Source organism: Micromys minutus, assembly GCF_963924665.1.
Source record: "Micromys minutus genome assembly, chromosome: 9".
NCBI classification, from domain to species: Eukaryota; Metazoa; Chordata; class Mammalia; order Rodentia; family Muridae; genus Micromys; species Micromys minutus.
Genome location: NC_137978.1, coordinates 5,207,584 through 5,220,735, shown reverse-complemented (window position 1 = coordinate 5,220,735; position 13,152 = coordinate 5,207,584). Strand labels below are relative to the sequence as shown.

The following is a 13,152-nucleotide window of genomic DNA, read 5'->3' as shown; positions in this document are numbered from 1 at the left end:
GTGTGTGTGTTCCCTTTCCACTGGAATTTATATTCATGAAACCCAATTTCCACTGGATCATATTAGAAAGTGAGGCCTTTGGAAGTGACTGCAGAAACAGCCCTAGAAGGTTGCCTTGCCCCCTTGAGTTCAGTTTTCCTACAATGGCATTATGTTCAATCTGATTATAAAATAATACAGACAAAAAAGCCCACCACCACCACCACCACACATTCACATACACAAACAAGTCAGGAAAAAGACACAAGATCTTAACTAAAAAAGCAGAACAGCCAGGTTACAGGAAAAACCTCATCCTGAGGGGAGCTGAAGAGGAATATAGGTTGATGAGCCTGCCTTGAGGAGAGGGCACAGTGGGCCCTAGGGATCAACAGCAAGAACGGACTGAGTTTGGTGAGGTCAGAGGGAAGGCTGTGGAGTTAGGAGAGCCTTGGAGATAACCATCATAGTGACAATAGGACAGACCGAATTGTCAAACTCTTTTGTGACCAGCGAAGGTGTGAGGATTTGTGCCTTTGTTAGTGTACCACTTCCACTCTGATGGCTATGAAGATATTCTAATTAATGCTCTTACAGATCTGCTCTGTACAGGAAGTAATGATAATAATTTCTAATAATTCCTTGGCCCCCCTGTTTTCAATAAGCCAGCCTTCATTTTACAAAGCTCCTTCCAATGTGAGTTCTCCAAGTGTGGGGCTCAGAGCACATGTCCAAACTGTGCAAAATTTCCCTGGTAGGGTGTGCCAAATGCGATCCTAAATTGCCCCTTTCAGTGAGCTTTTCCTTCTGTGTCCTTTAGAAGCAGAATGTTGTATGTGTGGTCTCAGTGAAAGAGCTGGGTCCTGAGTTTGTCTCCTTTGCTTCCTTTTCTTGCTGTATATCCGAGGTTTCATCTGTCTCCACAGTGAAATAGGGGAACGGGGGATTCAGAATTTGCATGGTGACATCTCACTATGAACTACGGGTGCCGTTCAATTCTCTTGAATCAAACCAAATCCAAAGACTCTCTGGCCTTAGTGAATAAAATCCAAAGATGCTGTCCTTAAGTGTCTTTAGACATACTATGGAATACCTGTGCTCATACACAAAGCACCTCTTAATTTATCTTTAAGTTAAGTGACAACACTGAAAGGCTTTCTTGTTCCTCAGAAGCAACCAAACGCAGATACCATGGCCCCCAAACAATAAATTAATCTCTGCAAAAGCCAGGGCCAGCACCCACCTGAGTGACTCTGGTGTAACTAGATGCCGAGTGGTTTATAACCATTCAAATGAGTCAGTGCTCATCTGTCAAACCACCAGGAGCCTTCTGGGCACCTCAGATGGGTGGCCATATGAATTCAGAAAAGTGGGTTAAAATGAGCATCCACTTTATAAAAACAAGCTAAAATTTTTTTAAATGCCAAATATTGTGATTACAACCATTAAACTAGATATTTATATTATAAACAATTTATATATTTATGAATTATAATAGATTTATATAATATGTACAATATAAATAATAAATTATATTATAAATATAGTATACTTACAGATTACATTTACTATATATTTAATATTATAAATTATAAACTAGCTAATTAAATATAGCTATTAAAACTAGCTATATATTTTCTCCTTTCTCACCTGTTCATAAAGTTGAGCTCGCAAAATTCATCCATTAAAAAAGAAGAAAAAAATCACAAACGAGGAGATAAGTGGATAAAAAACTTGGGTTCACAAGCATGAGGACCTGAGTTCAGATCCCCCAACCCATGTGAAAGCTGAGCATAGCAACCCGATGCTGTAAATCCAGTACTGGGAAGGACAAAGACAAGAAGATCCTGGGGGCTTGCTAGTGAACCAGTGTGGTCACAAAGCAAGGTAAAAGACTCCGTCTCAAAACATAAGGTAGAAGGTGATAAAGGAAAACACCTAATGACAACAACCTCTGGCCACTTCACAGAGCCATTCTCTCTCTCTCTCTCTCTCTCTCTCTCTCTCTCTCTCTCTCTCTCTCTCTCTCTCTCTCTCCCTCCCTCCCTCACTCCCTCGCTTCTTCTCCCCCTCTTCCTCTCTCTCTCTCTCCCTTTCCCTCCCCCCTCCATAACTCTCCATAAATAGAATCACTAATTTAACATGTAAGACAAACTTTTGAGAGAACACAGAGGCATACTTGGAAAGACATCCAACCTAAGGATAGATCTTTCTTAGGAAGTATATGCAAATAGGGACCTGAGAGATAGCCAGACAAATAGGAGAGCCTTCTAGACCTTGGTTGTACAGTATGACAACCACAGTTCAGTGACTTTTCACACTTGACATTAAATAAACAGGAAAGCTAGTATCCTGTTACACTGGCCACATTTCAGATGCCTGGTAGCTATGTATTATGGTACTGGACATATAAAAACACATATTCATCATCCAAGATTTTTCTGAGCCCCTCTGGAATAGTCCAGACTTGAAAAAACGCTTTTTTTTTTTTTCAAGAAAACCAAGTTTTATTAGAAGACAATTACATTGAGTTTCTCTGTGGCTGCTTGTGTACTAGTGTGAGCAAGTAGAACTGCCCCAAAGAGCATGATCCACGGGGCTCCAAATACTTATTATCTGGTCTTCTACGAAGGCGTGTATGAAGAGAAAGGCTTCTGTCTGCTAGTGCACAGTGAGATTGTGTCACCAGTGTGCATGTAGGCAGCTGGTACTGTCTTAATCTCTCCTTTCTTAATATTAAGACTTTCAAAGTCTTAATACCCATTCATGACTTTGAAGAGAGAAGTCTTCTTGTCTAGACAATTTAGAGCAAGGCCAGAGTAGAGCCACTATGTGTGGGAAGCAACAGTATCCTTTGATGCATAGGAGATGTTGACAGAATTCTAAACTGGGCTAGTGACTAAAATAAAGGGTTCTTAACACCCAGTTGCCTAATTCATCTTTAAGAAGATACTTAAAAAATATTCAATTTCAGGGGCTTGATACTGATGTGAAAACACAGCCTTCTTGCTTATAGGCTAAATCTAGCTCAAGGGTTCTAATATTTTATGAGTTGACCAACAGATAATCCAAGGTCATGGATCTTGAGTTTAAAAGTCCCTCCTTGAGCTTGGTAATTTTATTCACTCACTTAAATGATGAGTTACACACTGTAGGCATCACAAAGTTTAAAGAGTTGGTTTTGGGTTGAGTTTATTGACTGCATCCTGGAATCTTTGGAGCTCTCTCTGCATCTCAAGTAGGATATATGGAAACTGAAGCTTTTTGTCCTTCCTACTGCTTATATAAACATGTCAGTGTGTATGGCTTGACTTTTTGTCTACTTTATTGGTTTCTTATATCTACCACCCTTCTCCAAACCTCCAACCCCCTAACACTAAGTAAGAATGATGTCTAGAAGGGAAAGAAACAGTCAACTTCATCAGACTATTTACTACTGATTAGGGGCATTGAGTTCCTTTGGGCAGTGTTGATCTTCATTATCTCGTTGGCCAATTTCTTCTTTTCTCTTTGGTCACAACAAATCACAACAGCAGGAAAAAAAGCAGACCTCACACCCTCTTGGGGCTATAACATTTTTATACTCTGCAATAAGTCCCCAGAACTGAACATGTAAACTTCTTCAGCTAGCAGAATCACTCTAATCTAATCTAATCATACTCTGTCAGAGTATGAGACAAATCATAGTCAGCTGACATGGGATGTGTAAGCAGCCCCATATCCCCCACCTAGGATCAAAACAAAAACATACTCAGATAATATCCTGGATTTTAAAGAAAATTCTCACTACAGGTGTGTATCTGAGTATATTCTTTCAGATTTTTGTTTTCTGGGGCAAATGATTTACTGGCTCCACTCATGATCAGCATGGGTACTAGCATCGTTCTATCTTTAATACTAAGATTGAACTACTAAAAGGGATCAAGAGACTTCAGCTTTCTATGTATGATGACAGGGTAGGGGCCAGATCTGAATCAGGTACCAAGAGAAGCATTCCACACATTACTCTTAGCCCCTTAAAAAAAAACATTGTAAATTTTATTTATTTATCTTTCAGAAAGAAAACTGACTGTTTCTCAATGTCAGAAGTTTAGTTGTGAGTAACAGGGCAGAGATGTTTCCACTCCACAGTTTGTAGTTCCCTTTACTACTGTCCTTAGACTTGGCCATTGGTGTTCAGGTAGAATATAGTGGAAAACTCTTTCATAGCTACCTCACTGCTCAAGCTTGAATCTTGTCATCTGCTTTGCATATGCTTTTATCAATAGTAAGAGGCCAAGCTCCTTGAGTAAACATTGCTTTTGAAGGTCAGTTTATTGGTTTTTTTTTTTTTTTTAAAGTCTCCTAGCATTTGAACTTAACTTTTAGGCCTTCTAGCTACAGATACTCCTTTTCCTCAGCACATTGTTTAGAATGACATTTTTGGTCGTTCTTGTTAAGTCACCCACCTACTGCTTGTGGGCTGGCCTATTCTGATGTGAATGTTTTCATAGATTGTTTTTACTAGATGGGAAACTCACCAGATATGCACTGCTAATCCTTTTCTGTCCTTTCAGGTTTGATGGAAACTTTAATACCAATGTATCAAGAACAGTGAGTTGTGATCGACTCTCTACTACTGTGAACAGCCGAGCCTTCAACCCAGGACGAGACTTAAATTCGGGTCAGTATTTGGTTTTTCATTTCCTAAAGGTAAATTACATACCACATATTCACCCTGAACAAATGTACTGCCTCAAACATTTTTGTTTACATTTTAAAGAAACATATCATCTACTTAATTGTGTTTCTTGGCAAGCAGGTATGTATTAAGCATATATTACACAAGCCATGTATATGGAAAATGCCACATACTGAACCAGATTCCTTGGTACATCTTTTTGCTGCACGGAACTTTTACATTCTTTATTTTAAAGGCCATGTCAATGACTCAGCTATTGCTATAATAGGAGGTGTTCACTTTTATTTACATTTTCTATCTGCAGTCTTTAAGTTTGTTTTAGAATTTTCTGGATGAGCAATGAGGGGGGTTGTCTACCAGTATAGTCAACGCCATTATACTATAGGCTAAGATTCCATTTGCCTCTTTATCTCACCAGAACGCCACTGTATACAGTGGTGGTAGCTCATAGGAACTCTGTTCATATAGCCACTCCCAATTCCAATGTACTACGGTGCCCCTCCTCTCTTGACCTCAGAGTTCTGTTCCAAATTTCTCTCCTGTTTTCTCTTGTGTGCCCTTGTGCATGTTCGTTGAGAGATCTCAAGACCTAGAGGCTTCCCCATCTAAGAACTGAGACAACATTCTGAAATAACAGCAGCTTCAAGTTTTAGATTTTACCAACACCCAGAAAGGTTCCAAAGGTTCATGTTGCTAGCAAGTTGATGGATCTAATCCTTAAGCATGAAGGCCTACATTTCCCAAACACCAGGACCCTTATAGACACATAAAACTCGAGAGAAGCCAGAAAACCAGAGTATTTACTTATAGTAGTACCCCATCCAGGTTTTGCCTAGGGGAGAGATTGCAGTCTTTGGGAATTGTATACACAAACCAGGGAGTCTGTTGGGTCTAAAAAGAAAGAGTTGTACATTTTAAGTTTCTTGGGGATAATGAAACCATAGCTGCTAGATAAATGATCCAGCCTTCCTCTGCCAAGCACATACTCTGAGCCAATGTACATCACATATTCAATCATTTTTATTTGGTCAGAGAGTCTGGAAGTCTTCTGGAGCAGGTGAGGTTTATTGCCACACAGGAAGTTAAATGAGAATCGTTTGCATTAAAAGGAAGCAGATAAAGGCATGGAAGGGGGGAAGGTTGACCAGAAGACTGCACAGTGACGTGGGCTGCAGAGCTGACGTCTAATTCCTAGTACTTCTCCTCACCAATGCTCAGCAGCACAAGAACTGTTGTTGTAATAACAAGCTGTGAGTAGAATCAGGTGTCTTTCCCCCAAAATACACAGGGCAGCTTAGCATTGTCTGTGATTCAAAAGTGTTAAAAGTCAAAAAAGTTAAGTCTTGAGAGGTTCCCACCCAGAAAGAAAATAAAGAAAAATAGTACCATATATCTTTATATAAGAACTACAGACCCATTTCCTAATTTGAATAGTTACCTTTTAAGGATGAGGGAGTAATCTTAATTTCAATCTGAGTACCTGTTTTTTTTAGAGTCAAGAAAAGATAAATAAAATGAGGGAATTACAGATTCCATTGATCCTATGATATTTTCTGTGGACACACATCTGCAGAAGCTTAAGTCCTTTCAAAAGGATGTGACATTTACATAAAGCATTTGTGCTCCCTCTCATATTCTTTAAGTGATCTCCAGATTACTTATAATGCTTAATATCATGCAAATGCTATGGAATTGCCACACTGCATTCTATAGGGAACAATAAGAAAAGGTCTACCCCACTCGGACACTCAGGTGTTTCCACACACTCTCAAGCTACTGTTGGTTGAATGCACAAGTAGAGAAGGTTGTTTCCTTTTTTGTTTTGTTTTGTTTATTAATTTTTATTTATGATTACACTTTGCTGTCTTCAGACACACCAGTAGAGGGAACCAGATCTCATTACAAATGGTTGTGAGCCACTATGTGGTTGCTGGGAATTGAACTCAGGAGCATCTCTCCAACCTGAGAAGGTTGTTTTCAAATGCAATGTTTATGCCATTTAAGTAGACAGTGCCTTTAATAACATGTCTGTCTGATAATATATATCCTCAAGCTAATGTTGAGTTTCTGAGGAGCTTTCATTACTTCCTGGTTATATGGTTGGGACTGTAAGAAAGAACAGGCTGAGGTGGGACAGTGGGGAGATTGCTTAATAGGAAAATGTACTTGCCATACAAGCAATTGGACCTGAATTAGAATCCCCAGAACCTACATGCAGTTGAGTGTGATATGTAGAATCTTAACCTGAATGGGAGTTGGGAATAGAATCTCTTGAAGTTCATAGGCCATGTGGCCTGGTGTACATAGCATATCCAAGGACTGACACTTAAGGCTTTCCTATGTGTGCTGTGGCTCATGGACACCTATCTACACTTACATGCATGCATGCGCACATACCTATGCTTACTATTTATGTACACACACAAGGGCAAACTGGGGAAGAATGAGGGTGGTTCATGCACACAGGAAGTTATAGAGCCTAAAATGACACTCCCTGGCCTCTGCTAGAGCCACGTACCTCAGTGAAGAACCAAGCTTTGGCAAATTTGGGAGCAGCCACAGCCAGGGCCTCACCCCCATTTCCTTACCATCTTTTATCTATTCATGGTTTTTGACAGCAAGCTCATTGCTGACATCCAACCCTGTCAATAATAACAGCACATCATTAATAATGACAGCACCGTGTCTTTTTCTTGATATTGAAAACAGAACCACATTTTCCAAGTCATTGCCACCTAGCCTCTAACTAGGATAAATATACATAATTGTACTTTATGCAATAAGAACTTACTAAACACCCTGCTGCATGATAAATACTTGGCCAGAAGGTATAAACAGAACAAAGAGTTTATTTAGAGGCTGAGAGTTTCAGATTATAAACAAATAGACAAGATTTGTACACCAAGTGATGGTAAATACTACTTTGTTTTGACTGCTCCCCCATACACACACACATATACCCCAAAACCTTAGGTCACAAGACTCTGCCTTCATAAATGGATTAATGCCAACTATCAAAGAGCTTGACAATCTCCTGCTGCCTCTCACCAGTGTGATCCCGCCTGCCGTGCTGTAATACAGAAATCCCTCAGCAGATACAGCCTCTCCGTCTTAGACTTCCCAATCTCCCAAATGTCTTCTGTTGCGTGTGCTACATACTCAGTGTGTGGTATTCAGTTACAAGAGCACAGAACAGATGAGAACGTGTGTGACTAGGCAGACATAACTTGGAGATGAAGCATAGGCGTTTCTGATGTTTGGAGCTTCGGGACTTCCCCCTTTTACTCAAGGATTCATTGAGGAGATCTGAATAAGTCGGCCTTGTAGATCATGGACCTAACTGAAGAAAAGGGATCCACGGTGAAGGCTTTGAATTTTGTTTATGCTCAGAAGCTGCAGAACCGCCAGTGTGGCTGTGGTAGGGCCTAGGGGCATGAGCATGGAATAGAACATTTGGTAAGATGATTTGGGGCCTAATCCTGATAATCTTTGATTCACCAGCCATTGTGGCACTTCAGCTACTGCTCTGAATGCAGTAGAGAGCAAAGGACGGGTAGAATGTGGCAATGTGAACCAAGAATGGAATCGGATCTCTGGTAAGAGGTTTTAGATATCTAGGTGACACTCAAAGGAAAGGATTTTATAGCTGGTTATGCAAGTCTGGAGTCTAGGGACAGGGACAAAATAGATTGTTGAATTTGGAATTCATTATGTCTAGCTAGCACCTGTATCATATGACTAAAATTATATAGCAGGTGACTAGAACCCCAGAGATGGAATCTTGAAGTCTCTGGTCACTTAGAGGATTCTGAACAATAAGGAGTAAGGTAAGGAATTAGAAAAGAGACAGTCTAGGGGCAAGTAGGGTTGGAAGTCAAGGGTATCTTCTGGAAGCAAGTTCCAAGTTGTTTCACAACAGAATAGAGAACAGCTGTGTTGTTTCTTGGGTTGAGCAAGGGTTGGAAAGACAGCCATAGGATTTGATGACAGGCCAGGAATTTATGGGACAGAGTGGCAGAGCAGGATGAGAGGCAGGTCCTGGAGGGGTCAGGCTTTCAGGAATGAGGCAAAGGAACTAGAGACAGTGCTTACACAGACTCCTGAGGGTTGCTTAGAAAAAGGTACTGGTGGCTTATAAGCATCAAGGGGATATTTTAAGTTGAGAAAAACTGCAGCACAGTTGGGCTTGGTGTTGCAAAGAAGAGATTGTGACCAGAATCTGCTCTGTGTGAGGTAGGAGATGCAGAATGAAAAGATTTTACTGTAGAAAGAAGAGTGAGGGAAGAGCAAGTGTATAGAATGATAGATAATTAAAGGGTCTGGAACTTTGGGATGTTCCCTTGGTTGCAGTTAGAGAGGTGTGACACCCATAGACTTTGAATATGCCTGGCCCATAGGGAGGGGCAGCATTTGGCGGTATGGCCTTGTTGGCATAGGTGTGGGCTTGTTGGAGGAAGTGTGTCACTGTGGAGGTGCGCTTCCAGGTCACCTATGCTCAAGCCACACCCAGCGTGTGATAGTCTCTCCTGTAGATTTATATTAAGGTGATGTATGATTGGACAGGAGAGAGATAGGCGGGGCAGGGTCTAGGAAGCCTGAAAAGGAAAGGTGGAGGAGGAGAGGTGGAGACAAGATGGAGGCAGATGAGTATGTGTCTCTTGGTGCATCTCTCCATAAATAAGGTTGTTATGAATGTTTTATAAGGGATGGAATTGTACGAGATCATTTGTCTTATCTAGGTAGGCAAATTATATTTTACCAATTGAATTTGAGTGTTTTGGTATGTTATTTGATGTGGTGACTTAATCGAGTTTAAAGGGTGTATTGGTGGAACACATAAAGCCCGCTACAGAGTTAGGGTGTGTGTAAGGCCTGGCAACCATGTGCCAAGAGGAATTGTGTGGGAACAGCACGTCAGGGCGGTCATATCTACGAGCGACAGATGCAGTAGGGGCACATGGAGTGAACCTCAACTGAGTTCATAGAGGCGGCCTTGAGCCAGCCCTAGCATGTGACAAAGAACCATTTCTATTCAATATTTACTGCAACACTCTCCCGTTGCCTTCGGATCAAACTTCGGATTAAAATGTAGGACTCTTAGTTCCTCCAGCACCGTGTCTGCTTGCACACTGCCACGCTTCCTGCCATGATGATAGTGGACTGAACCTCTGACCTGTAAGCCAGCCCCAACTAAATGTTTTCCTTTGTAAGAGCTGCCTTGGCCATGGTGTCTGTTCATAGCAATAAAAACCTAACAAGATACCTTCCAAGTAAATCTTTGCTAGTGTGAAGCCAGATCACACAGTGGAAATCAGCGCGCGAAGAGGCTGTCTGCTGCACTGTGATTACCTTCCTTCACAGGAGTTAGAGTAAAACTCACGTACATCGTCAGACATCCCTGCAAGGGCTGGAGGTGTTGCTCTGTCGCTCTGTGCTTGCCAAGTTCCAGGCACTGGTGTAGCCTCAGCATTCCTACAAAATGCTGTTTCCTTTCACTGTTTGTTTGTTAAGGGATGTACGTGTAAGAGGGCCTGAGAATCAGGGTGGAGCTAAAGAGCAGATCTTAGAGTCTCAAGTAGAGCCTACTGCCTGGCAAGAGTTATTCTCAGCATGGTTGGCACAGCTCAGTGTACAAGCAGCTTTTAGCAATATTTAGGTATTTAAGCGCTGGTTGGCTTGCATTTGAAGTTTTGTGATATTCTACCAGGTGGTGGCTACGTCCCAAAGTCCACATACTTGAGCACTTATTTGTAATATGAGAGGCGTGGTAGAGGGTGAAGGGCAACCTCAGAGCGCCCCCTCTTCCTCCTTCTGCAGCCCATGCCCCTTTTTAGAACAGGATTAATGTGCTCTGTAGGCTATTTCATGTCTGATATTTACATCTGTAAGATGTCCAGCCCCAGGCCCTTTCAGACTGTATATAATCCATCAATGGGCTCCTAATTGATAACACAGTTTCAGATTGCCTTTCAGACTTGCTGGAAATAGGCTCCCATAAATTATAAACCATTCTTAGATTTATTTATTCAGAACTAGGTCATATATCCCTCCATCCAACACATATGTGCATTCTTTTCCTTAGAACAACCCTTGCCAGATCTCTACTTTCTAAATTGACTGCTTGTCCCTGATTCCATTCAAATAACTGAAGTTTGACAGCACATGTGTTACATTATGGTGCTTTCCCGCTTTTATCTCTGGTTTCTCACTCTTTTTTTTTTTTTTCTTTCTTTCTTCAAATTCCTGCTGAACTATTTTCTTGTGCATGGCCTCATTGCTAAAATGAGATTATTTGATGAGTCCAAGGAAGGTTGCCTCTTGCTATCTTGAATCATGCAACCGAGCCCAGAGTGGAAATAGGTGTTGGTCTTTCTTACTGAATGGAAGAGTCTCTGAACTTCACTGTGTTTGATTTAAAGGGCATTTGAAGTTGCAAGCTCCAGTCTTGGTAACGTAATTTTCAGCGAGATACAGGACTGACTAGGCACACGGGGCACTGAGAAGTCATTAGGCACAAATTCTGTATGCAGGACATACAGGTGGCCCAGAGGTTATAGACCCCCTCTCACTTAGATTATTCCACAGGTCTGTGACAATGACTGCCTCTGTGGTATGGCCTTTTCCTTTCCTTTCTAATATAGATGGCCTCTAGCTCCCAGTGACTTGACATTACAGTTTTTGAGGATTTTTGTTTGTTTGTTTGTTTTTGTTTTTGCATAATAACTTTACAGAGTCTAAATGCATACAGAAGAAACCACCTTGGATTTGTGGTCTTTTCTCCAGCAGTGGTCTGCTGTACAATGGTCTTTCCTGGTGCTACACAGTGGCGGAGAGCTGCCACTCCCAGCCAGTCTGTCACTTTGTCTCAGGAGAAAATAACATGAATTCTACCTTTACTGAGTTCCTAAGCTAGGTATGCTGTCAGATTACAGTGGCTTTGTTGAAACATGGCCCCATCGTAAATCAAGACACATCTGTACCATAAAAACTGTCTGTTAGATAACCGTTGGCAGTCTGGTAGCTTGCTTAGCATTTACTGGGTTCAGCCTCCACCACAATGCATAAATTAATTAATCAGTCAATCATTAGCAGATTCCTCCTAGTAACTGTATAGTGAAAACACTGCACTATCTCTAAAAGAAAAGAACAAAAGGTGAGGATCTTGAATTGCGTTTTGGTCATAAAAGATGTAATGCTTATATAATAAAACTTCTAAGATCTATTAGATCACTCATAAATCTAGATTTTTGAGAGTCTATGATTTTATTTTTATTCATCAGGTGCAAAACACAGGGCCATTTTTCTTAACCCTAAATTTCCTTTCAAAAATTTACTAAAAGCCTTGCAGTTTCTCATAACAAGCCTGTACATGTAAATGCATTATAAATACAAAAACTAAATACCTGGTTGAAAGCACTTTAGGGAAGAAAGGTTTATTGTGGCCCATGGCTCCACTGTCGTGAGAATAAAGCAGCTCTTGACCTGGAGCAGGAACATATGGTGCATTCACATGGTGAACTAGAAGTCAAATGTAAATGCACATAACCCAGCTATATCATAATAACTAGGTTATTTAAAAATGAAGAAGTCAATTATATAGGGCTAGAAAGTGGTGCCTATGTAATCTTCAAAAGCTCACTTCTGCTCACTAAAGACTCCAAATTTTCTAAAAGAGCAACCCAAGCTGGCTGGGATGTTCTCTTCTTGTTTGCTTGTTTGAGACAGGGTCCCAGCTGACCTCATAGTTACAGAGATCCACTGCCTCTGCCATACTGAAATTAAAGCTGTGGACCATGTCCAGACAGGATCTTCTGTAAGCCATTAGCTGACATTTAAAAATGTAACATGAAAAATAGAGACTGCTAGGGTATAATACATGGTATATTAATAATATTTAATTACAGTAGACAGAAACTGCTTTTGTAAACTTGGCAAATATAACCTAAAACCTCTTGTGCACATGTGTATACATTTTGATAATACTAAGGTAATGGTTGTATAAGGGACTAGCCTCCAACCTGTTAGACTGTTGTGTATTATCACTCCATTTGAAGTACTGAGTAGGGCCCAAGTGCTTGCTTAACCACCTTGCAGCAGTTGACATAAAAACTTTGCTGTTAAAGTCATCCTTTGGTCTCTATAAGATCATCCTGCTCTCTGTTCCATTCCTGACTCTTTGTACCTGCCCCTTCTGAGGTTGACTCAGATCTCCAGCGCCAGCCCACTGCTGAGTTTACTTACCGAACAGGTTCCACTTCATTTCTGGGAGATTGTCTCTTCATGGTTCCCCTTTGACTGTCCTCTTCCTCTCTACCCCCACCCTCACTCACACACACACACACACACACACACACACACACACACACGTTTTTCTGAGTCAGCTTATTTCACTTCATATAATGGATGATATTCAGTTACACTCAGCTTCCTAAACATATGATTTCATTCTTTACAACCTGATAAAGTCTTACAGTGGGGGTGCGTGTGCGTGT

The 13,152-nt window shown here is 40.9% G+C and overlaps 1 protein-coding gene across 1 annotated transcript in view; it reads left to right on the top strand.

Moving 5' to 3' along the window:
* The window catches only part of CACHD1 (cache domain containing 1), a 207,322-nt gene that overhangs the window by 123,419 nt on the left and 70,751 nt on the right, over positions 1-13,152 (top strand). Inside the window, exon 4 of the mRNA XM_080920834.1 lies at positions 4,536-4,642. Within this exon, the coding sequence (XP_080776960.1) occupies positions 4,536-4,642 (107 nt within the window). The remainder of the gene's footprint in view (positions 1-4,535; positions 4,643-13,152) is intronic.